The 21774-nt window shown below is 33.8% G+C and overlaps 4 protein-coding genes across 4 annotated transcripts; 3 read left to right on the top strand and 1 right to left on the bottom strand.

Annotated features, from left to right (window-relative positions):
* The first annotated feature begins 275 nt into the window (after positions 1–275).
* On the top strand, positions 276–2618 carry LOC116121378 (cell division topological specificity factor homolog, chloroplastic-like). The gene is made up of 2 exons (XM_031407333.1): positions 276–400; positions 1836–2618. The coding sequence occupies exons 1-2, from the start codon at positions 314–316 to the stop codon at positions 2427–2429; spliced, it is 681 nt and encodes a 226-aa protein (XP_031263193.1). The 5' UTR covers positions 276–313; the 3' UTR covers positions 2430–2618.
* A 629-nt stretch (positions 2619–3247) lies between these two features.
* LOC116121372 (mitotic checkpoint protein BUB3.3-like) lies at positions 3248–8612 on the top strand. Its single transcript, XM_031407328.1, has 10 exons — positions 3248–3594; positions 3689–3819; positions 4492–4574; positions 5332–5580; positions 5951–6023; positions 6560–6640; positions 6716–6797; positions 7403–7503; positions 8121–8252; positions 8363–8612. The coding sequence occupies exons 1-9, from the start codon at positions 3490–3492 to the stop codon at positions 8224–8226; spliced, it is 1011 nt and encodes a 336-aa protein (XP_031263188.1). The 5' UTR covers positions 3248–3489; the 3' UTR covers positions 8227–8252; positions 8363–8612.
* Positions 8613–10594: 1982 nt separating this feature from the next.
* LOC116121371 (eukaryotic translation initiation factor 5A-like) lies at positions 10595–12488 on the top strand. The gene is made up of 5 exons (XM_031407327.1): positions 10595–10793; positions 11237–11359; positions 11452–11508; positions 11596–11670; positions 12035–12488. The coding sequence occupies exons 1-5, from the start codon at positions 10671–10673 to the stop codon at positions 12137–12139; spliced, it is 483 nt and encodes a 160-aa protein (XP_031263187.1). The 5' UTR covers positions 10595–10670; the 3' UTR covers positions 12140–12488.
* A 3135-nt stretch (positions 12489–15623) lies between these two features.
* On the bottom strand, positions 15624–19719 carry LOC116121375 (isopentenyl phosphate kinase-like). Its single transcript, XM_031407331.1, has 12 exons — positions 19476–19719; positions 19153–19374; positions 18944–19041; positions 18739–18781; positions 18361–18422; positions 18170–18226; positions 17570–17605; positions 17410–17487; positions 16963–17029; positions 16811–16873; positions 15968–16071; positions 15624–15869 (listed from the first exon to the last, which is right to left on the bottom strand). The coding sequence occupies exons 1-12, from the start codon at positions 19543–19545 to the stop codon at positions 15774–15776; spliced, it is 996 nt and encodes a 331-aa protein (XP_031263191.1). The 5' UTR covers positions 19546–19719; the 3' UTR covers positions 15624–15773.
* Positions 19720–21774: the final 2055 nt, after the last annotated feature.

Genomic DNA, 21774 nt, shown 5'->3' with positions numbered 1-21774 from the left:
TATATTTATATTGAAACCATAACATATATATTTTTTTTTAAAGGTTAGGAGACGTAAAACTCAAACTTTTAACTTCAACTTATGACAATAACTCATAATCATATATGCAATGATAATATAACATAAATAATTATTATCTATTATACATTACATATATATATATATATAAAGAAAAGTTGTTAAAAGTCAAGACCTGAACGCTGTCGTTTCAGTTCAAGGCTGTTTTTCATATTACTAGTGTGGTGAAAACTGAAACCCGAAGAAGCCCAAGTGCAGAAAAGAGTGACAGTTGAAGCAATCGACAAAATCGAGAATGGCAATATCAGGGGATTTGAGGGTCGCTGCCACTCTGGCCTCTTATCATCAACATCCTCTTCGAAGCTCATTACCTTCTTCAAAGGTCCTTAATTTCTTATTCTTCCTTCTTTCTTTTTATTATCAATGTTATAGGCTTTCTCAAATTTGTCCATTATAAGCTTATTTCTTGGCTTCTTTGCCGAATAAATGAAATGGGTAATTGGTTTTTGATGAAAGGTTTGGGGCTACAGTGGAAATTGTTTGTTCTAGACTTCTAGTTCATGTTTTCTGAGTTTTGTCATTTTGTGTAAAATAGTTACAATTGTTCGTCCAATGAACTAAATTTATGAAAGTGACCAAGATCTAACGCTTGAATAGCTTGGTTACAGTTTTCATTTTCTTAGTAAACCTCCACAATTTTTGTGATGGAGATAACATCAGTCTTGGCCACTTATCAACCTGCTTGGTAATTGTGATTTGGTCATCTGGCTTATGTATTTTCCGGTATGTAGAGATTAGGGTAACAGTTTTAAATTTCCATTTTTTCATTTTGTTTTTAATATAGTGCAATCAAAGCTTATAAGAGGTGTGGATTCAAAAGAGTAATCATTTAAACCAAAAAAAAAAAAAAAAATGTGCTTTTTCAAGTTCTAAATTATTCAGAAATGAATGAAATAGTTACTGTTCTTTTGGTGTTGTGGTTGTTGTTTTGGTTCTCCTCTTTCTTGCGTATGTAAATAGTTTACATAGAATGCTGATTTTAGGTGGATCATCTGATCCTTAGGACTTTTGGTGCTTCGGACCAGTATGTTATGTGCAGGTAACAATTGCTACTTGCTCACTTAGCTATAGCAGCTGACTATTGCTCATGAGTCATAAAGTTGCATCAATATCAGTCAAGGTCTGATATTGCAAAGTGCATATGCTGCTTGTTGCCATATAAGAGTTTGTGGCGATGGCATTTGGCTAGAGTCCCAGCCAGGGGTTGACTGCAATGATGGAAAAAGTGAATTGGCAGTGCTATTTGAAAGCAGTTGTCAAATAGACTATAAGTTAACAAACAGTAGATAAAAAAAATTAAAATGAAATACAAGATTTTATTTAACAGCTAGGATGGTGTTAAGAATGGTGACGAGATGATAGTGGTATATTGTGATTTATTGAGAGGATTACAATAGTTACTAGTGCATACATGTCACAGCTGGAAGCATCTCTGTTAATGAATTAACTGAGCTTGAGTACTTCCTGAGTACAAATTATTACCGTTTGGTCTATTTCATTACAAATAAGATCCTGAAAAGGATTCTGCTACACTAATGGCAACGGCTATGATTGTCAAACATGGACAACCCATCTATTATGTTCTGTCGATAATCTGAAATACGCCAAAATCCCTTCATTCGTATACTTAAGTGGATTAAAAGTTTAAATTGAAGCATTAGGTTGGTGGATCTTAATTGTGCGCTATATAAATGTTTTGGTAAATAAATAAATTTCTGGCAACATTTAAATTTCTTAAACCTTTTACTGTTTTGTAGGTAGATTTTACTGGTTTCCTGAATGGAGGATCAAGTGTTTCTGAAATTTCACCCAAATGGAATGGCATAGTTCTTCGTAATCGTAGCATGTGCCAATCTAAACGATTTTCTGGTACATCGGGAGACTACAAACTGTCTTCAGGTTCCATTAACCAAGAAATTGAGAGCTTCCTCCTGGATGCCATCAATATGAGCTTCTTTGAACGTCTAAACTTGGCTTGGAAGATAGTCTTCCCATCTCCAATGACGAGAAGGAGCTCTAACGCAAGGATTGCCAAGCAGCGCTTGAAGATGATTCTCTTCTCTGACCGATGTGCAGTTAGTGATGAGGCGAAAAGGAAGATTGTGAGCAACATTGTGCATGCTCTGTCAGACTTTGTGGTGATAGAATCACAGGATAAAGTTCAGCTGAGTGTGTCTACTGATACAGATCTTGGTACCATTTACTCTGTTACTGTGCCCGTGCGGCGTGTGAAGCCAGAATATCTAGATGTTTATGATAATGGAACAATAGCAAACGTTGAGTATAAGGATACCGGAGAAATTTCTGGTTCTGTAGATGTCAAGTTTGATTTCTTCGTCCCAGATGAATGATCATTTGGTTTTTGAACTCTTAAGGACAAAAGCAATGTGTTTGCCTAGTTTTAGAAGTTTGTTTTGTTAGATGTTTGAATGTTCAGCTGGTGCAGTGACTGCACAATTCTGTATATAAATGAAATTTCATGTAAGGTAATTGGAAATTTTGCTCTGTTTTAATCTCTAATATGATTGAATGTTTTTGTTCTTTTGGCACAAAGGTGTATCTTCCCATCAATTATATTAAATGGTGTTTGTGTGTGTTTTTTTAAAGACTGGAATTTGGTGTTTGACTGGATACATTTGAGGTTGTGGGCTATGAAAGATTGAAAGATGGCTTCCTTGGCAGGTTAAGTATTCAATACATCTTGTAGGTGACAAACTGGGAAATAAATAGATCAAGTTGAAGTAGGGTTATGAGTTCCCTTGCGCTCTTTTTTACTAGTATTAACCATAAGTTTTTATAAGATTGGTAAATTTACAAAAATAAGAACAAAATTTAATGCTTAAATTATGTTCTGAAAACTTATCTAAATATTTAATCATTTATCCTTTAAGATATGGTTTTAACTTTAAGAAATCTAATTTCATATTTCTGTCTATTGAATAAAGAAATTGATGTAATCAAATATTCAGTTTATAGATAACTTTAATGAACGTAAAAACAATCTTAACATAGTTAACTTTAAGAGATAATTTATTATATATTTAGTAGTGAAATTTGACCGAATTGGACCACAGGGGTAATTCAGTAATTAGAAAGAAAGCTGATCATTAATTCATTATTAAACTCAACACGGAGCGGGAACTTTTAATTTTTCAGTTCACAAGTCCACTCCAGTCTAGAGGACAACCACATTGAAAGAGGAAAAGGAATTAGGGTTTTGTTTTTTCTTAACCAGCGAAGCATTCAGCGCCTGAAATAAATATCACAAGTCTCTGAATATTAAGTCTGAAACCTTTACAAAGGTCAGCTCGCTTCACACACTGTACGTTCAACTGATTAATCAAAGGGTGCATGAGAATTAGCACGGAGGGGAAGAATTAAACTTCGGTTTACAGTCCTTAAATTTCAGAAATGAACAGAGTTTGTTTGGATTTCGAGAACCCGATTGGTGACGCAATTTCCAGAATCCGATTTGCTCCAAATTCAAATAATCTCCTAATTTCTTCGTGGGATTCTGTGAGTTTTTTTTTCAATTATGATTTTTTTAATTAAATTTGTGATGCGTTTTGACTTTGAATTATTATAACTAGTGATTTCTGTTTATTTGTAGTGTCTTCGATTGTATGATGTGGATAGTTCTCTGGTTAGATTAGTGACTCCCACGGAAGCTGCACTTCTTGATTGTTGTTTCCAAAACGACGACGTCACGTTTAGCGTTGGCTCCGACGGTTCCATTAGAAGGTTTGTTTTTTTGCATCACTGAAACTCAAACCCATCTTAATTTTTCACTTGTCGCGTAACTTATTGTAAAAAGAATTTGAATTAGAATGTAGTTCCGTTACATGAAAACTGCAACTATAAAAATTAAAATGATGCTCAAGATTAGATATTTTAAAACTCACAAGGCTCCAATGTTTGCCACAATACGACACTTTAAATTCTTTTTATTGTAGAATAAGTATCAATTTTAGGGTTTATAATGACAATGGGTTTTGTTGGAAAGTGATAGTATCAATTCTTAAACTTCCTTATGAAAGTAAACTAAATAGAAAGAGGATTACCATGCCTTAATCACAGAAGATTTCTTTTTATTTTACTATTTCAAGAAAAATTATACAGCCTTCCTTAAATGCCTTTCAGGTTGTGCTTAATAAATTCTATCTATTTACCATATATGTTTGTAGTTAGCGTGATTCTGTCTTTTCTTTTAGTTTACTCTTTTAAGTTTATGAGGTTGCCTGAAGATCTCATTCTTTCGGCTTGTTGCTTTTGTCTATTGCATGATAAGATGCATGAAACGTTCAACCTTTAATTTTTTCTTTTACCAAATTATTAAATGTTTTTCTTTTTATGTCAGAGTGCAAGTTAAAATATCAAGATATATGTTGACTCCTTTCGAGCCTGTTTTTATAGGTATGACTTGCATTCGGGAATGCATGACACAATCGGAAATCATGATGATATTGCAACATGTCTTCAGTATTCAGATGAAACTGGTAAGTTTACTGATAATACTTCAATAATGCTTATAAAATGAGGAGCATTTATTTGGGATAGATTGGTTTATATGATTCCCTCACTTGGAATGTAAAATGTGAAGTACCCATTGACTATTTTGAAGATTATTGAAATTCTGAATTTTTACACTGGATATAGAAATTAACTAGGCATGCAATGATCTTGTATAAAAGATTCCAAGTTTTATGTAGATTGCATGTCAGTTATTCTGAGCTCTCAATAACAAGAAACGATAATCAATGGAGTCCATGTAGCAAAGTTTCTTAACTTGTAAAAAGTGTTAGCTTTTTACCCTCTCTTAAAATGCTAATATAAATTGCTGCTTAGGCCCTTTAACAGATTAACATTCTAGTGCTCATGATCGGCTCCAATCATCTGAAGATTTTTCCAAATATCTCAAACACTTAGTGCCATACTGGTCCACAAGAAGTAATTAGTGAGGGTTTGTTCATCTCCCATTAATTACAGATAATGGGGCTTTTAAATGGCATGAAAAAAGAAGTTCTGCATGAGAGGTACTGTGGTTGTTTGCACAAAAACCTGAGGACAATGTTGGGATCATTTTTAAGGTTATCATGTAACTGAACGGTGTCTGTTCTTGTTACTTCATGCTTAATGACTTGCACTTCAAGCTCCTTCATATAATTGTGGAACATATGAAAGCCCTTTCTCTGACTTCTCAGTTATCTTCTTATTAACAAGTTGTATATAACTCCTTATATTGGATTGCTGTAGCGCAGCTACTTACTGCTGGTTTGGACAAGAAGATAATGTCCTGGGACATGCGCATGGGAATGGCTCTGGCTTATCAGAAAAAATTAGGTGAAGAGGTGGATTCCATGTCACTGTCTGGCTTTGATTTGATAGTAGCCATTGGAGCATCAGTGCATATGTACGACTTACGTAACTTAGACAGCTCAGTACTATCAAGTGAATCACTTATGGACCAAATAAAATGTGTCAGTTCAATTCCTTATGCTAGAGGTATTGTAAATTATAGATTTTTCTGTTATGCTTTTTGTAAACATTGTAGCTATATTGGATGTGGACACCCTCATTTTAAGGCACTGACTGTTAGTTGGAAGTTCTGTATGTCGTGGAATTAATTTAATTCTTGGATACTAACTTATATTTGCTCTGCCTCCACAATTCAAGATTTAATTGTTGTTCTGAGTCATGGATTCTAAGTATTGAAGATTATCAATTTTTTAAATCAGCTTTGTGATTCTTTTTCTAGGAAACATAGATACTATATTAGAACAGATTTTTGTGATTTATGATTTGATGTTGTAATTAGACCAATTTTTCTAAATCTGTTACATAGCTGTTTGAAGAAGAATTCATGTTTGTGCAGGATATGTAGTTGGATCAACAGATGGACGAGTAGCAGTGAGCATCTCTGATCCATCTGATTCAAATAATGGGGGGTAGGTTGTTTATTTTTTCTGTTTCAGTAATTCTTTTACTTCTTATAGTTTGAAACTTAGAACATGGTAGGCTTCCCTTTGTTAATGGTATGTGAATCTTTATAAGAGTTTTTTGTATGTGTAGTACTATTCTTTGTTGATTCATTTAACTCTGTGTTCTCATTGGGCTTGTTATTGAAATCAATTTTGTTTGTGTTCCATTTAATTTTCAATAGTAGAATTTCCATACAAAGTTGTTAAAGCTCCCGAATGGTTTAAGGTTTCCTGATTTGAATTTCTAATGCATGATTAACAGTTGAAGGTAGCATTATAACATTTGACCAAACTCAGAGCTCCATCTATGCTACAGGAAACCTATATTTTTTATCTGATTGTTGCATTAGGGTTCTCCTTTCAGGTTTTAGAATCTAGCTGTTTAGAATTTAATTTTGAGTTTTGTATGCTGTACCTAAAAGCCATTTCAGGTTTGTGTATAAGTGTGAATGCAAAAATGCTCTTAGGACATGTTATCTTATGCATCTCTTACATTCTTCCAGATATACTTTTCGGTGTCATCCAAAGTCAAAGAATGGAAGATATCATGTAGTCTCAGTGAATGATATTGTATTCAGTCCACTGTAAGTATATATTAATCTGCATGATTCCCATAGATTGTTAAAAGTTTCATTGACAGTTTGGTATTTTTTATGTAGCATGGATGGTCCTTTTGTTACTGGCGATAATGAGGGTTCTGTTATTGCATGGGATGCCAAACATAAAAGAAGACTATTTGAGGTATATTCATGTGATTCTTTAAGAGACTTGCACATGATGCTTTAGCAATGAATGCAATTTTTTTGGTATATTTGGAAAATAAAAATAAAAAAATCCACTTTTGGACTTTAATCCAACTTGTATCAGCAGCTTAATATAGGACAGTAAACAGAAAGAAGGAAAGAAAAAGAATAAAGGTTGAGAGAGATAGAAGAGAAGAATAGGGTGAGAACGAGAAGAAAGAACATAATTTTAAATAAAGAATTGGTTGGGAAAAGAGTTTGAAAAAGTTAGGATTTGGATTAGGGAGATAACAAACAGAGAAGATAAAAAGTAAAGAGAGACGACAACATAAGAGGAGAGAGATAACAAGAAAAGATTTAAGTATTCACTATTCATTGCTTAAGAAACTACACGAAAGCCTATTTTATAGTGACCACAAGTACTTTAATTTTCTTGAAATTAGTGAATCAAACCTTAATCAAATAAGAATCATACTTCTTGATGCTAAAATCTGGATCAACAAGTAGGGTTCTTGTTCTAATTGTATCTCATGGTACATTGATAAATTGTGAATAATAGACATCTATCTTTCTTGTATCTCTCTAACCTTCTCTTGCTTTCAGTTGCTGCAATTCCCAAATAGTGTGGCATCATTATCATACAACCATGGGGGACAACTTCTTGCTGTTGCATCAAGCTATACTTACCAGGAAGCTATTGAAAGGCTAGCTATTACCTTTGACTTTTTTTCCTTCTATTCAGTTTTTAATTGTTAAGTTTGATGTGTTAACAACGCATTACTGTTATATCTTGCATATTTTAGCTGGGCGTCAATCAGCATCACAATTTGAGTTTTATCTTGTCTTGCCTATGCCTCCATTATTGATGGTTCACCAAAGAGTTCTCAATTTTCTTGCCTGTTAAATACAATTTAATTGAGAAAGCATGGATTCAGTATTTATTTTTCTAAAGTGGTATTGGTCTGTTTTTGTCTTTCCAAGCGCTTAAACTTCCACTTTAATTGCACCTCTGTTGGCTGCATTTTATTAACAACCATAAACCATATTAAACTTGTGCCCTCTGATTTATTGACCCATCTAATAGGCTTTCTTCCGTCTCGTGTTAGTAATTTGCAATTATTTCCTTTATTTCTGCACTTTCCTTTGACTTATTTATTCTAACTTCTCCAGATCTACGGCACTCAGTAGATCCTTAGGTGGCCTAATAACGTGCTCCTTAAAGCTTTTTGTAGTGTCAATGGTCACATAGCATGTTAGCAAAGAGCAGTCAATATAGCAAAAGGGTGGTTGTGACACAACTGAAGGTTTTTAATCTTTTCAGTGTGCAGTTGGCTTGTGACAGAGAAGAGCCTCCTCAGATATTCATTCACAAAATGGATGTTGACCACCTGAGATCAGTTTCTGTTATAAGTGGAAGTAGGAAATGACTGTATGAGAGGGTTTTCAAAATGAGGTAATGACTTGTATCTATGGAAGATGACATCTATACAAGTTCTTAGTTGCTTATTCTAAAGACATTCAATACGAATATGCTGATTATAATATCCAAACTGTCTGGTGAAGGCAACACTGGCTCCTGCAGTCTGTCCCTTATTTCAATAAGATTCAGATTATCCTAGGATTTGAAGATTTAGAGCGTTCAGATTTGTTCAAGTTCCAAGTGATTAAAGAGCAAGAATTCCTGCAATGCTACCTCCTTGTTTGAATCTCTGATGATCTAACTTAGAGCCTGTTTGGTCGAATTTATAAAAATTAACTTATAAGCCGTTAGTGTTTATAAGGTAATTTAAGCTTATAAGCATTTAAAATTTAAGCAATTATGTATTTGGTTGAAGTATGTGTAAGTGACTGAGAAATAATTGATATGTTTGGTAAAACTTATAAATACATTTTATTATTAAAATGATTAAAAATGATACTATATTATTTTATCAAATAATAAATTATATTAATTCAATTTTTTATTATAATATTATCAAAATATCTTTCGATCATATTACAATATAATTTAAGTTTAGAATCAAATAAACAAATATTTTATTAAAAATTTATATGAATAATTTTTGCTGTGAATAGTGATAGAAGCTTGAATTGTTTAAAATATAAAAATAAAGTTATACGATGGAATTTCAAAATTAAATAAAGGTAATATGGTAATATATTTGATTAAAATAGTTTATAAGTTGACTGTTTATAAGCTTAAAATGATTATAAACAAAAGGTTCATTTTAATTTTAGAATTTATATACTAATTTGATCAACTTATAAGTTCAGTTAAATATTCCCTTAGTTGATCGGGATCTATTTCTAATATAATCCGGAGCTCTGAATTATATACTTATGAGCCATCTCTACGAGCTATTTAATTCGTGTTACCGAGTGTGTAAAGTATCTCATCGCGGCTCTCGTTCATTGAAATTCCAGCATGAAGCTGACAGGATTATTGGTGAAATGCCTACTGAAAGTAGTTGTTTGTAGTGTAATTCCTTGTAAAGTAAGTTTGACATATACCACTTGAATGAAGAGGTTTTGTAATGCGGGTTCAATTGATAATTGTAAATTATGCAGAGCATATTACATGATCGATGAATTACAGCTGTTTGAATGGATCCATGATTTGGGTTATACAAGTATGAAGCATATGAAATCAGATCTCATGAAGGGCATCTCCAACCCAACACCAAAATGGTGTAAAAAATGTGCTCCAATCCAACGCCAAACACCACACCAAATTGGTGTAAGTGACCAGTGGGCCAACTTGGTATGACACTGTTTATATACTATAAAATATATTTTATTTTCTTATTTTTGTTATTTATATGTATGTTAATTTGATTATTATTAATAATAATAAATTCATAATAATTACATAATTCAAAAAATGATGAAAAATAAAAAAAAATGATCGTAATGTTGATGTATCGATTGAGAATCAGATGGAAGCGTCAACTTCCGAAGTTGAAATTATCGTAGATAAAAATATCTGATTTTAAAATTTTCTTATTTGACATAAACAAATCAAGGATACATAGGCTCACCATGCTTCAAAATGCATTAATTGATCATTTATAGAAAGAATATATTAATTCGAAAAATTAAATTATTATTAATATGAAATTTTACTTTTGTTTTGTTGTTGTCTTTTTTTTCTTTCTTTTTTTACATTTTATATTAAATGTAATGTTTTTCTATATTAAATGTAATGTTTATTTTATTAAATAAATACTTAATTTTATTAAATTAATATAATTTTTAAAGTAATTATTATTTAATAAGAATCTCATTCTTAATATTTAATTAATAAATATAAAAATAATTAATGAAATAGATTAATGATTAATTATTAATAAAAAGAAAAAGAAAGGGAATATTTTAAAGAATATTCCTAGAATTATCACAGTGAAACATATCAAAAATCATACTACTTTAGTGTAAATCTGGGTGTTTGTGGTCGGCGACGGTGATAGTCTAAAAGATTATAATGTCATTTTGTCGATACGGTTTCTTTCAAATAAAAATAATTTCAATTTGAAATTGTTATTAGTACGACAAAAGAATCAATTAATTAATATTAGATGCAAGAACCATAGCACGCACGTGCCAGTCCCCGCGTCAACTTAAAGCAAACTCAGATATTTATACATATCCAAATCCTCACCCTACAAATACCTAATCCAACGGCCTAAAGAGACAGCTTTAATAAAGCTGACTTTTTTGGCAAACCCTAGTACCCAACATAGTACACAACTCTTAATTTTCTCCACTCTTTAAAGCTGACTATAAATATCCAAAACCCAATCAAACACCATTCCCCCTCTCCTCTCTTCTTTGAAATTGTTAATTTAATTTTAACTTGACAACTCGCTGAATCATGTCGGACGAGGAGCACCACTTCGAGTCTAAGGCTGACGCCGGCGCTTCCAAGACCTACCCGCAGCAGGCTGGCACCATCCGCAAGAACGGATACATCGTCATAAAAAACCGTCCCTGCAAGGTCCTTTTCTTTCTGATCTGGAGTTATGTCGTTTATTTTAGATCTGTTGTTGGACGTTACTTGTGTGTAGTTTATTTTATTTGTAATTTTTGTAAATTCGGTTGGATTTGCTATTTTTGTGTGTGCTTGTGATCTGTGTTTGTTTCTTAGGTTTCATTTATTTTGGTTATTTGTTTAGATTTCGATGTGACGTTACATCTTGGTAAATTATTTAATTAGTTTAGAAAGGTCGAACTAAGATCTGAAAATATATTCCACGGCATATTACCACTCAGTAGTGAAATCTAGCAAGTTTTGAAGATCTATAACGGGAAAAATAAGTTAATTTGATATCGATCGTATAATCTTGTAAAAGAAAAGACTGAAACCTCAAGTGAAAATTCGGTTTAAGTTTTGTTTTTGGAAAAAATGGGATTGCTCAAATATGTGATTGTTCTTTGCAGGTTGTGGAGGTTTCTACTTCCAAAACTGGAAAGCACGGTCATGCTAAGTGTCACTTTGTTGGAATTGATATCTTCAATGGGAAGAAGCTTGAAGATATTGTTCCCTCCTCCCACAACTGTGATGTATTCACTTCGCTTTTGTTCTTAGTTTTATGCAATATTATTCTTTTTTTTTTTAAGCCGAATGAGAGTAATTTGTTTTTCATATTTTACAGGTTCCACATGTTAATCGTACTGACTACCAGCTGATTGATATCTCTGAGGATGGCTTTGTATGATTTTATTTTATTTTATAATGTTTAGTTGATTGTCTTTGTGGTTTAGGATTAAGGATTAATCTGATGCTCTGCTAATTACAGGTGAGTCTTCTGACTGAAAATGGTAATACTAAGGATGACCTGAGGCTTCCAACTGATGACAGTCTGCTCACACAGGTTAGCTAACTTATGTTCTTATAAACATTTGTTATTGCTATGGGTTTGAGAATTTTGAATTGTTATGCATGGTATTTCGAAGCAGTTTCTGAGTTATGCAAAATGTCCTCTAGTATCTTTTGGTTATTTACTGGATCGGTGCTGTTTAATAGCTTTAAATAAACCCAAGAGATAATTAAAAAAAAAAAAAAAAAAGTAAACCTTGACTTTGATTCCATGGGCAAACTTGAATTGTCAAGTGGGTTGGTTACTTGGATTTTGAAGAATGATAGCAGTAGCTATCATTATCCTGCAATTTTCTAGGTGTTACCATTTGCTATAGAGATTTTCATTAATTATGTTGTGTTGTTGGATTCGTTTGCAGATCAAGGCTGGATTTGAAGAAGGGAAAGATCTTGTTGTGAGTGTGATGTCTGCTATGGGAGAGGAGCAGATTTGTGCCCTGAAGGACATTGGTCCCAAAAACTGACCTTGGTTGTTTGACGTGAAATGCTGAAGGCCGTAGAACAAAAGATGGAGGATAAGATAGTGTAGCTTATTGGGGTTGGGGTTTATGGTTTTGAGATGAAGGGATCATCTGCTAAAAGATCATGCTTGACTAGTTGTGGCCTCTTATAAGATGACTCTTGCCATTTGTTAATTGGCATTTATAGACTATATATTTTTGTTGTGTTTGATTGCTGCACTGCTTGAAAGTTGAACTGTGGTTCTTGGTGTGGAGAAGTAATATCCGCCAGCATGCAAGACTGTATATACACTTCTAAGCACCTTTTTAAGTTTGGATTTGCAATTTACACTTATTCCCATTTTCTGATTTCGTTATAAGCATATTCCATTTCTAGTTTATCTAATTTTCATCAGTAGTCTTATTTGTGAGGCAACAATTTGATGTCTCGCTTCTGGGCAAGGTCAAGACTCCTGAGGTTCATATTTGGATTTATTATAAAAGTTTAAGTCTCCTTATTTACTCATCTGGTTTGGTTTAGCAACTTGTTCCTAAAATTTCTAAGTGATATTTTATTAAACACACCTTTAACTTTTACTGACTTGTACTGATGATTCGACATTCTAGCTGTTTTTATGTATCTTATCTTGTCTTTATTCAACAAGGATAAGGTCGCGATAAATAAATTGTTTTAAAATTTAAATTATAAAATAAGATAATTTTATAATAGATTATGGTAGTTTTAAATAGACGTGGCAAACGGGCGGGGCGCGTGGGTATAGGCGGGGTAATTACGGATAAAAAAAAATTTACGGGTTTGAAAGTGCATGATCTGTAGCCGTTCGTGCGGGTCGACCCATAAAAAACAAAATCATGTGAAAGGAGGACAATATGTAGGCTTTATATTCGCGTGAAAGGTCCATCGTTAAGTCAAAGAGCCTGTAATAATTAAGTACTTGTTCAGGGGAGAGGTGGCGTGATATTTTTTAGTCTTAACTCTTATGAGGCGATTTTTTGGCATGGAATCTGAGGAAAAAGATGGCAGAGATTAGTGCTACTGCTAAAGCTGTCGCTGTGAGAGGGATGAAATAGGAGGAAAACTCATCTATGACAACGAAAGCTTGCATTAGAATAGGAGCAATGTTTGTTTTATAAAGGTACATATAAACAATTTTTATCCTTGATTTTTTTTCTTTTTTTCTTTTAGATGATATCGATTTACAACCCTTTTTGTATGAATTTTTATAAAGATAGTATTTTTCTTAAAATAATAACATGATGTTTGTTTTATTATTCTCTATTCTATTTCTAAAAGCATGTTTATTTAATTATTTAAAAAATACTATTCTATTTTTTTAATTACTTTTAGATCTTTTAAGTATATCAATTTAATTAAACATCCATATAAAAAAAAAAAATTTAAAAATTAACAAAAATACTCTCATCCATCCATAGTTGTCAGATTCTGATAACCACAATCAATGATTGTCAGAATCTATCACAACGACGTAGAAATGATTGGAATTGACCGATAATTCTCTGATTTGGCTTTTTTCGATCAAATCTATAGTAGATCTGGCCATAGATCTGACCTTTTTTGGCCAGATCCGTAGTAGATCTGATCAAAAAAAGCCATATTGATTCACAACCGACCAGATCCAATCGATTTACGTTGTCACGCCATTTTCATTGTAGGTGGATAGGGTGTTTTTATCATTTTACAAAATTTTTATATATTGAAGTGTTTAGTTAAATTAGCAAACCTAAGGAGATTTTTTTTGTAAATTTTTAAATTTTACCTCGTATACTCACCCTATTTAACTACCCAATATTATTCCCAAAATTATATCAAAATCACAAAACAAACGTCCCCAATATTATTAACCGCACTCGCAGAAATAATTATTACTAAAATTTATGACCTCGTGCCAAGAGTTGATGAAGCCTCTTGAATATTTATCATTTATTTATTTTTTAATAAATGATGAACATTCAAGTTAAACTGAGAGCTGAAGAAAGATAGGGAGATTGAAAGCTGCGCCATGACCGTGAGAAAGAAGCCGAGTTGAGCGTGAGAGAGATGAAGAGTTGAGCGTGAGGGAGATGGAGATGGAGAGCTGCGGAAGAGAGATTGAGAGTTGAGCGTGAGACAGATGGAGAGCTGCGTGAGAGTCTCAGAGAGATTGAGAGCTGCTGGTGTGAGAAACGGTTTTGGGTTTAAGTTAAAGTACGGGTGCCCGCAGGTATTACCCGACCCAGTTGTAATTTCATAAGCGGGGCGGGTACGGGTAATTTTGAAACATATAATATTAAAAAGATACCCGTACCCGTCCGTTAGATGCGGGTACTCGGTTAGCCGTGGGTACGGGCCTCTTTTGCCGGGTCTAGTTTTAAATAATGTGTTGGTCAATAAAGGGCTGATGATGATAGGTTTTCTTTCATAACAAATGGATACACATTTATGTGGAGGTGTCATCGGTTTAATGACTTGATGACAATATTTGAAAATGGACTCAAGTTTGAGGGTCAAAGTTGGCATCTAATAATGAAGTAAATTATTTGCGTTTGTGTGGACAGTCTTATTTCTTTCTAAAACAAAATTTAATTCATACCATTAATTTTTTATTTTTTAAAAAGGATTTTTATATTATAATTAAGTCTTAATGCATAAAGCATATTACCTTTTTGTTTTTCTCAATTGTCTCAAACTTTCAATAAATTTAGAACATTCAGTATCAAAATAACAATATATCTTTCGATCCTCAAAAGCTTAGACAAAATTAAATTAAAAAGAGAGTAAAGGATTTTTTTCCCACCTAAGGTTTGCCTTAACGACACTTTTCCATACAATAAGTTTTAAAATACTATTTTCCAACCCAAAGTTTATATTTCGTTAATACCTAAAATACACTTCATTTTTTCAACTAACGTTCGACGAGTCACCAGGAGCCAGGGTAAAAGGAGTTTTATAGAGTATACATCAATTGATCGAATGGTAGTAACCGATTGAATAATTATTGCTAAAATCAACCAAAAATCGATTAAAAACAGAAAACCTTAACTTTGCAAGGGTTGATAATCGACAAACAATCAGATATCAAAGTGAGAGAGATTTTTTATAGAGAAGACCAAAGGTTCAAATGGTGGTGACAGAGAGAATTTTTGCAACTGGAATCGACTTTAAATAGTAACAGAATATAAACTTTAAATAGAAAAGTGGTATTTTTAGTAGGAGAGTGTCATTAAAGCAAACCTTGGGTGGGAAAAAGTCAGTTTACTCTTCAAAAGAGGATCCAAATCTTGGGCAAATTGCCCAATAGTAACAGTTGTAGCATTAGGCATTTCAACGTTTAAGAATATCAGTAACGTAACATAACTTGCTTAATCAGTTTCATGAGACATTAAAAATCATTGCATTAGGAAAAGTGAGAACTTACAACCATAACAAGTTTCCCAAAAATACTCATCCGTTGTCGCATCAATGGTGAGCCGCTTTGTGTTTCAAACCTATGTATGAAAGAGTCAATTTTGTGTTTTTGGTAATTAAATCTTGACATCCAGTAAGACATAATGTCCATTATGTTATTTATCTTGGGATAAAACTCAATTACTTCCAATGTTCAGAAATAAAATCCCAACCATTCGTCTATTGCCCCTTCTATTTCAAAAAACGGATAACTGTCCCAAGCCAGTCATCGGGTATATTGCCCCTTAATTCTCCTCTAAGAGCCCTCAAAGAGTGGCTTGTAGCTGCCTGTAAAGACTTAAATATCTCAGTACTGCAAAATCTAAATTTAATACGATAGCAGAACCTGAGTTAAATAGGAACATGGCCCTGGAAGTTACTACTACCTGTACAATGTAGACATCGATTCCAAGTTTTGCGATCATTGCAGCTTCAGATATCTTGGCCTCCATCCCCCCAGTTGTATCATGGGCTGCCACCGTAAAATCGACTGTTTGACAGGTGAAAACTTTTATCAGCTGGCTGTCTGGTCTGAAAACCAGAAACAAAGTCTACTGCCTATTAAGAAAAGCATATATCTTCCCAAGAAAACAAGATGAATAGTGTTCACATCTATGTTCAATAAAATATGTTGGAACCACTAAGACATCGACATAAACATGGTTAACAAACTGGAATTATGAGTGTATATGGTCTCGATTGAAGTGACAATAGATATAGAATCACATTTATGATCATGACGGACAAGTAAGCTGCTAGTCTGATCTGAACACGGATCTTTTAAACTCTTTGGACATTTTATGCTCGAGATATCATAAAATAGTTACAGTTAACCCCCTTGTCGTTAGCTGTGTTTAGGAATAGAGCTGAAGAAGTGGTAGGGAAGAAACAGGGCATATCCAAGTGGAATGCCACTAAAATCAGATACTACAGGAAACCAAAACTCAATAGAACTATGGCCATTTCAAGGCAATCGGTTTTGTTCTCTTTTCTGTTGCAATTTACAGAAAAAATGAATGCATCCTTTGAAGCCATTACAGTAAATGGAGCACCCTAACCACATGGGTTATTTTTTATCTTTAATTATTTTTTCATCAAGTTAAGAAAATGAAAATAAACTGAAAATATTGCAAAATGGTTGACCCACCAGGAGTCTATGTAGCTTTATAAAATTTATAGATAAAGTAGATGCCATAATCACATTATACCACAAAAGGCCCGTCACTAACCTTGCTTATTAATGTCTTGAAGCACTGGTTTCATGACAGACCAGCTTCCATCTTCAGCCACAGCTGTGAAACATGAAAAGTGTCATTTCCATCTAAATAAATTAATACGGCCATACATATACAAACATCTAGGGCCTTTAATGACTGCTTACCAATTTCTCTCAAAAGGACTGCATTAAGTTCTGTCGGTGGGCGGTCATATACGCCCGAAACATCTGTCTTCAAAACTAATTGAGCGGACAACATTAATTGAAAGAAGTTTCAGATCTCTCATAATTACAAAGAAATATCAAATATACACTCGAAGAATTTGACCATCCATATTTTGTTTCTCATGCATTTGCATTTGATTCTCCTATCTGTACAGATTTCATTGAGGGGTAAGGCTCATTATGTTTCCAATGACTAGGAGTGTTTTTCTCTTTTCTTCATTTTATAAATTTCCTTCAAACTATCAAGGTTTGACAATAAATTAAATAAATGAATTTAACCATCCATGAGTAATATATAACTCTGATTGTACATAATATTTGTATCAATCACAAGACTATCCAAGATACAAAATGCATAAAAGTAATTACTTCGTGAATAAAGGATACAAGAAAAACAACATATTCAGGCTTCAAATCTGCTGCAAGTTGCCGTATAATAACATCTCCACTCAATATGGTGCATCCCTGATATAAATAACAAAAGAAATAAAAATGTCAATGCAATGGAAAAAACCAAGATGCTAACTAACTTTCAGAGGGATCAAACCTGTAAGTTGTCATGTACTGCATCCCCATGTAGAACCTATAAGGCAGATCACAATCAACATTAACTCTACTATTTCCAAGGAAATTTATGTTCTGAATCTATTATTTGCTCCCTTATCATCCAGGTCAAAATATCTCTCCATACAGAACCGATAAAAGAAAAATTGCATACTTTCCCAACACCACTATAGCATGCTATTAACAGAATTAAGAGAATTTTTTTCAGCTTGTGTGGAACAGTTATCTTTTTTTTTTTTTTTTTCCCTCTTCAAGTGATTGTATGCAAATAGAGAAATAGTATGAGGGATACCCACAAGTTCTACTGTTAAAAATGAGAATGTGATGTCACTAATCTGCTTCAAACATGAGTACTTGCGAATCTAGTTTCTTGATAAAAGATGTATTGGAAAGATGTTATCCAACTTCAAATGGTTTAAGTTGCCAGCACAGAAGTAAACAAACTAACAGATCTCATTGGTGGTTGAATATGTATATATCCACAAAATAATTTCAAGGTTCAAATAATAAACAGGTATATTTGGAAAGAAAATAAAGATAACAAAAATAAGATAACATATAAAACAATAAAATTTAAACTTACAGGTACAAATCCAGATTTAATTGCATTGTCCACCACTGACAAATCAGTTGAGGCTATCTGGGAAAATACAAGAATCTAACCTTAGAAAGGATCAATGCTCCATAAGAAAGGAATAGAAGAGGAAAATAGAATAAGTTCCCATAATTGAAGCAAAAAATCTAACAAATAAAGTCCTGATGGATGCTTCTAACATTTCTCCCAGAGGTTGACCATCCACATGAAAATGGAGACATCCCAACAGACGGAATACCCTCTGTTCAAGAAAAGAAAAAGACTTCATTAGACTATTGTAGCCGGACAATGCACATTGCTAACACCAGTTCTACCAAAGCTTCAAAGATTGTATGAAATTTTCTTAGACATATCTGTATTTCCAGGCAATAAAAGCTTTGATATGTATTAGTGCAGAATATAAATTACACTATGGAAAACATCAAGCATGATGTGAATTTTTGTCCGCAACACAAATAGACTGTTGCATAGACTTAACGAACTCAAAGGAGCACCACAAAATAAAGAGAACACTGGATATTTTAATACCATTGACATCATAATGTATAGATTACTACCTCTGGCTAGTGCTCTAACAATCTCAAGATTCAGAGTTGTAACCTGAAACACAACAAACCAAAACAAAATGATACAATCACTTGAAGAGAAAAAAATATATAAATAAAGGATCACTGTTTCACACAAGCTCAGAAGAGAACAAAAAAAAAAAAAAAAAAAAATTCTAAATGATCGATGAACAAATTTAGGCAAATATAAACATACGGAAATGCGAGTGGCAACAAAACCAGCCTTCACAAGGGGTTGGTCCAATCCTCCTTTGTGAACCCCAGACTTGCTAGCCTGAAAGTGCCCAAAAGAACCTAAAACAAACATCATCAAAAATATAATCACATAAAATTTTGAATCAAAATTTTATTGCCTTTAAAAATCTAACAATATCAAGTAAAGAATTGAAATGTAATTTAAGAAACCTGCTCCATGAACAACAACAAACTTGTGAGAATCCACACTAAGCTGATCTTCAAACTCATGTACATTGCAAGAAACATCTGAAATTCCAGGCCTCTTGCTCCAATCCATTCCAACAACCTTTCCAGAAGGGATCATAGATTGCCTCAACTGTGAACAAACTACCTCAAGATTCTGTCCATTAATTTGCTCTAATTCATTTTTGCAAGTGATTGCTGCTCCTCCTATTGTATGAATTGAATAACATTTACTCATTAAAAAAGAAACAAAATATAAAATTATAAATAGAAATTAAAGTGTGTAAAGAAGACGGAGACAAACAGACCGAGTTTGACGATGCAACGTATTGGTTTGGTTGGATTGTGTTGGTGCTTCGTTTGGTTGCTTGCTTCCATTCAGCTTCTAGCTTCTGGATACGTTGATTAATCTCTTCTCTCTGTTTGTCCAAATTTTGAGATTTTGCTTGGAGTGAGCGGATGCATAGCAAAATTACTCAACTGTGCGAGTATGAGTGACAATAACTCGAATCTCTGAGTCAACCCGGCTGGAATTAAACGTGCAAATTATCTCGTCATTATGGAAATTGGAAAGTGTTATTCCTATGAAGTGAAATTTGACGTTTCTTCTATGAAATTTCTAGTTTCTACAGTATTGGGCCATATAGTTATGGCTTCCCAATAACTAACAATGTCTTCTTCACCCATAAGGATAATGGAATAGGTTTGTCCTAAGCACCCACACCTAATTTTCTAACCACCCCGTCTTTAGTTAAACGAGAACAATAATTTAAAATAAGTAGTGATTTTGAACCCACTTATTTGATCAGTTCAGTTATCCTTATTTAAAGGGTAATAATAAAACGCATTGATAAATAATACTTGGTTAAAGGGTCGGTGTACTTAGCAAATATTAACTGTTTTTGTTTCTTACTTTAATTTATTAATGATGATAACGTCCAATATATATTACCTTTAATTGAATTAAATCTTTCTTATTATGCCTGAAAAAGTAGGGCTGATGCAGAGTCTTATCAGCATGGGATGGTCAGAACTTGGGAAAGTTCTGCGACTGTTCACATGCACCCACGTCGCATAATGATGTATGTGGCATGCCCCTGTCAATGCAGTGGGTGAGTGTCAGGCTAGCAAATGGTTGGATATCGTCCACGTGTCTAATCTCTACCTAAGTCGAGGAAATCACTCAGGCAGATGAGCAATGGGATACAGAGAATGATTTGCACGATATCCACCCACTTACAGAATTAGTAATTATTACCTTGGTTTATCCTACTATAAATAGAGGTTTTCTCTCTCATTTGCGGGATTAACTAATTTCACTCTAGAATAGCTTACTCTCTCTCTCTCTCTTGTATTCTCTAAGCTGTAACTCAGCTCGCTTAACGCAACCTGACCTTATTCATTAATACAATATCAGTGGACGTAGGATTCGCTTTTGAGCACCACTTTAAACATTGTTTCTCACCCTTTATTTAACTAAATATTCTCATATCACATGTGACTTCTAAGTCCACTTAGCATTTCCCACGTGCGAATAGTTGGTATCAAAATCAAGCATCAACAGTTTGGTGTTAGAAAGAGGGCCCTGATTTAGTACCTGCTCTTCATTAGAAAAACCTCTGACTAATCGGTCCTACCACAACAAATGGCTCATAGTTTCTAATCTGAGCGAACGAATTCTGGCAATGAAGAGATCCCCTAGGTACAGGAGGACACTTCTCCCGAAGTGTCGCCAGTCCAGCAAAATATCATTGGGGATATCCCTTCAAGCTCGCGGCTTGATCCGACCGTCATGAGTTACTTGGAAAGGTTCAATAATACTCTTAAAACGGTCAGTCAAAGGCTAGACCAATTGGATTGGGTCATGCCACTTGAATCTAATGAGGTGGTGCCACCGCCAAAAAGGCCTATAGGTCACGTGAAAGAGCAAAAAAGAGCGAAAGCCCATGCTGCGCGCACTGTAGCATGTTAGAGAAAGGGAAAGCAAGTGGCACGTAACAGACCTAAGGGCTCCGAGGGACTAGAGAACACCGATTATGCCCCGGGTAGATTACCCATGGTAAGGCTGCCCAAAAAAAAAAAAAAAAAAAAAAAAAAAAAAAACTGAACCGAACCGAACCGGGAAACCAGTTTTGGTTTCAAAAAATGGCTGAACCAGTTTTTCGGTTTGGTTTACGGTTTATATCATTTTCATAACCAGTTTAATAAACTGGTTTTCCTATTAATATAATAATATTAGTTTAAAAATCCCTATTATCTAAAATTCTAAATACCTAAATCTAATATTACTTTGAATCTTGAATCCCTAAACTTCACACTCAACAATACTCCTCTCCTCATCTCAAACTCGCCGGCCGCCGCTGCCCTTTCCACTTTCCTGTTGATTTCACTCCCAAGTCCTTCTTCTTCTTCTTCATTACCCGTCTCTCCTCCTCCCATCCTCTCCTCTCAGACTCCAGTCGTTGCCGCTGCCCTCTCCACTCTCCAACAACTAAAGCTTTTCGTGGTCAGGTCAGTAGGATATTACAATGCATGTTCTGGATTTGGATTTGGTGCTCCCAAGTCCTTCTTCTTCTTCTTCATGATTTTTGTTTTTCATTTCTTCAC

This window comes from Pistacia vera, unplaced genomic scaffold (assembly GCF_008641045.1).
Source record: "Pistacia vera cultivar Batoury unplaced genomic scaffold, PisVer_v2 Contig976, whole genome shotgun sequence".
NCBI lineage: Eukaryota > Viridiplantae > Streptophyta > Magnoliopsida > Sapindales > Anacardiaceae > Pistacia > Pistacia vera.
This window is presented reverse-complemented; position numbering and strand designations above follow the sequence as displayed.

What these genes read in the sequence shown, in the direction of transcription:
- LOC116121371 (XM_031407327.1), top strand. Translation starts at nt 10,671, where the DNA reads ATGTCGGACGAGGAGCACCACTTCGAGTCTAAGGCTGACGCCGGCGCT. An exon ending in TAAAAAACCGTCCCTGCAAG is followed by an intron (nt 10,794 to 11,236) that starts GTCCTTTTCTTT and finishes TGTTCTTTGCAG; the next exon opens with GTTGTGGAGGTTTCTACTTC. An exon ending in CCTCCTCCCACAACTGTGAT is followed by an intron (nt 11,360 to 11,451) that starts GTATTCACTTCG and finishes CATATTTTACAG; the next exon opens with GTTCCACATGTTAATCGTAC.
- LOC116121372 (XM_031407328.1), top strand. Translation starts at nt 3,490, where the DNA reads ATGAACAGAGTTTGTTTGGATTTCGAGAACCCGATTGGTGACGCAATT. An exon ending in TCTGATTCAAATAATGGGGG is followed by an intron (nt 6,024 to 6,559) that starts GTAGGTTGTTTA and finishes ACATTCTTCCAG; the next exon opens with ATATACTTTTCGGTGTCATC. An exon ending in TACCAGGAAGCTATTGAAAG is followed by an intron (nt 7,504 to 8,120) that starts GCTAGCTATTAC and finishes TAATCTTTTCAG; the next exon opens with TGTGCAGTTGGCTTGTGACA.
- LOC116121375 (XM_031407331.1), bottom strand. Translation starts at nt 19,545, where the DNA reads ATGGAAGCAAGCAACCAAACGAAGCACCAACACAATCCAACCAAACCA. An exon ending in TTAAATCTGGATTTGTACCT is followed by an intron (nt 17,606 to 18,169) that starts GTAAGTTTAAAT and finishes TCTGCCTTATAG; the next exon opens with GTTCTACATGGGGATGCAGT. An exon ending in TCAAGACATTAATAAGCAAG is followed by an intron (nt 16,072 to 16,810) that starts GTTAGTGACGGG and finishes CCTGTCAAACAG; the next exon opens with TCGATTTTACGGTGGCAGCC.
- LOC116121378 (XM_031407333.1), top strand. Translation starts at nt 314, where the DNA reads ATGGCAATATCAGGGGATTTGAGGGTCGCTGCCACTCTGGCCTCTTAT. An exon ending in GCTCATTACCTTCTTCAAAG is followed by an intron (nt 401 to 1,835) that starts GTCCTTAATTTC and finishes ACTGTTTTGTAG; the next exon opens with GTAGATTTTACTGGTTTCCT.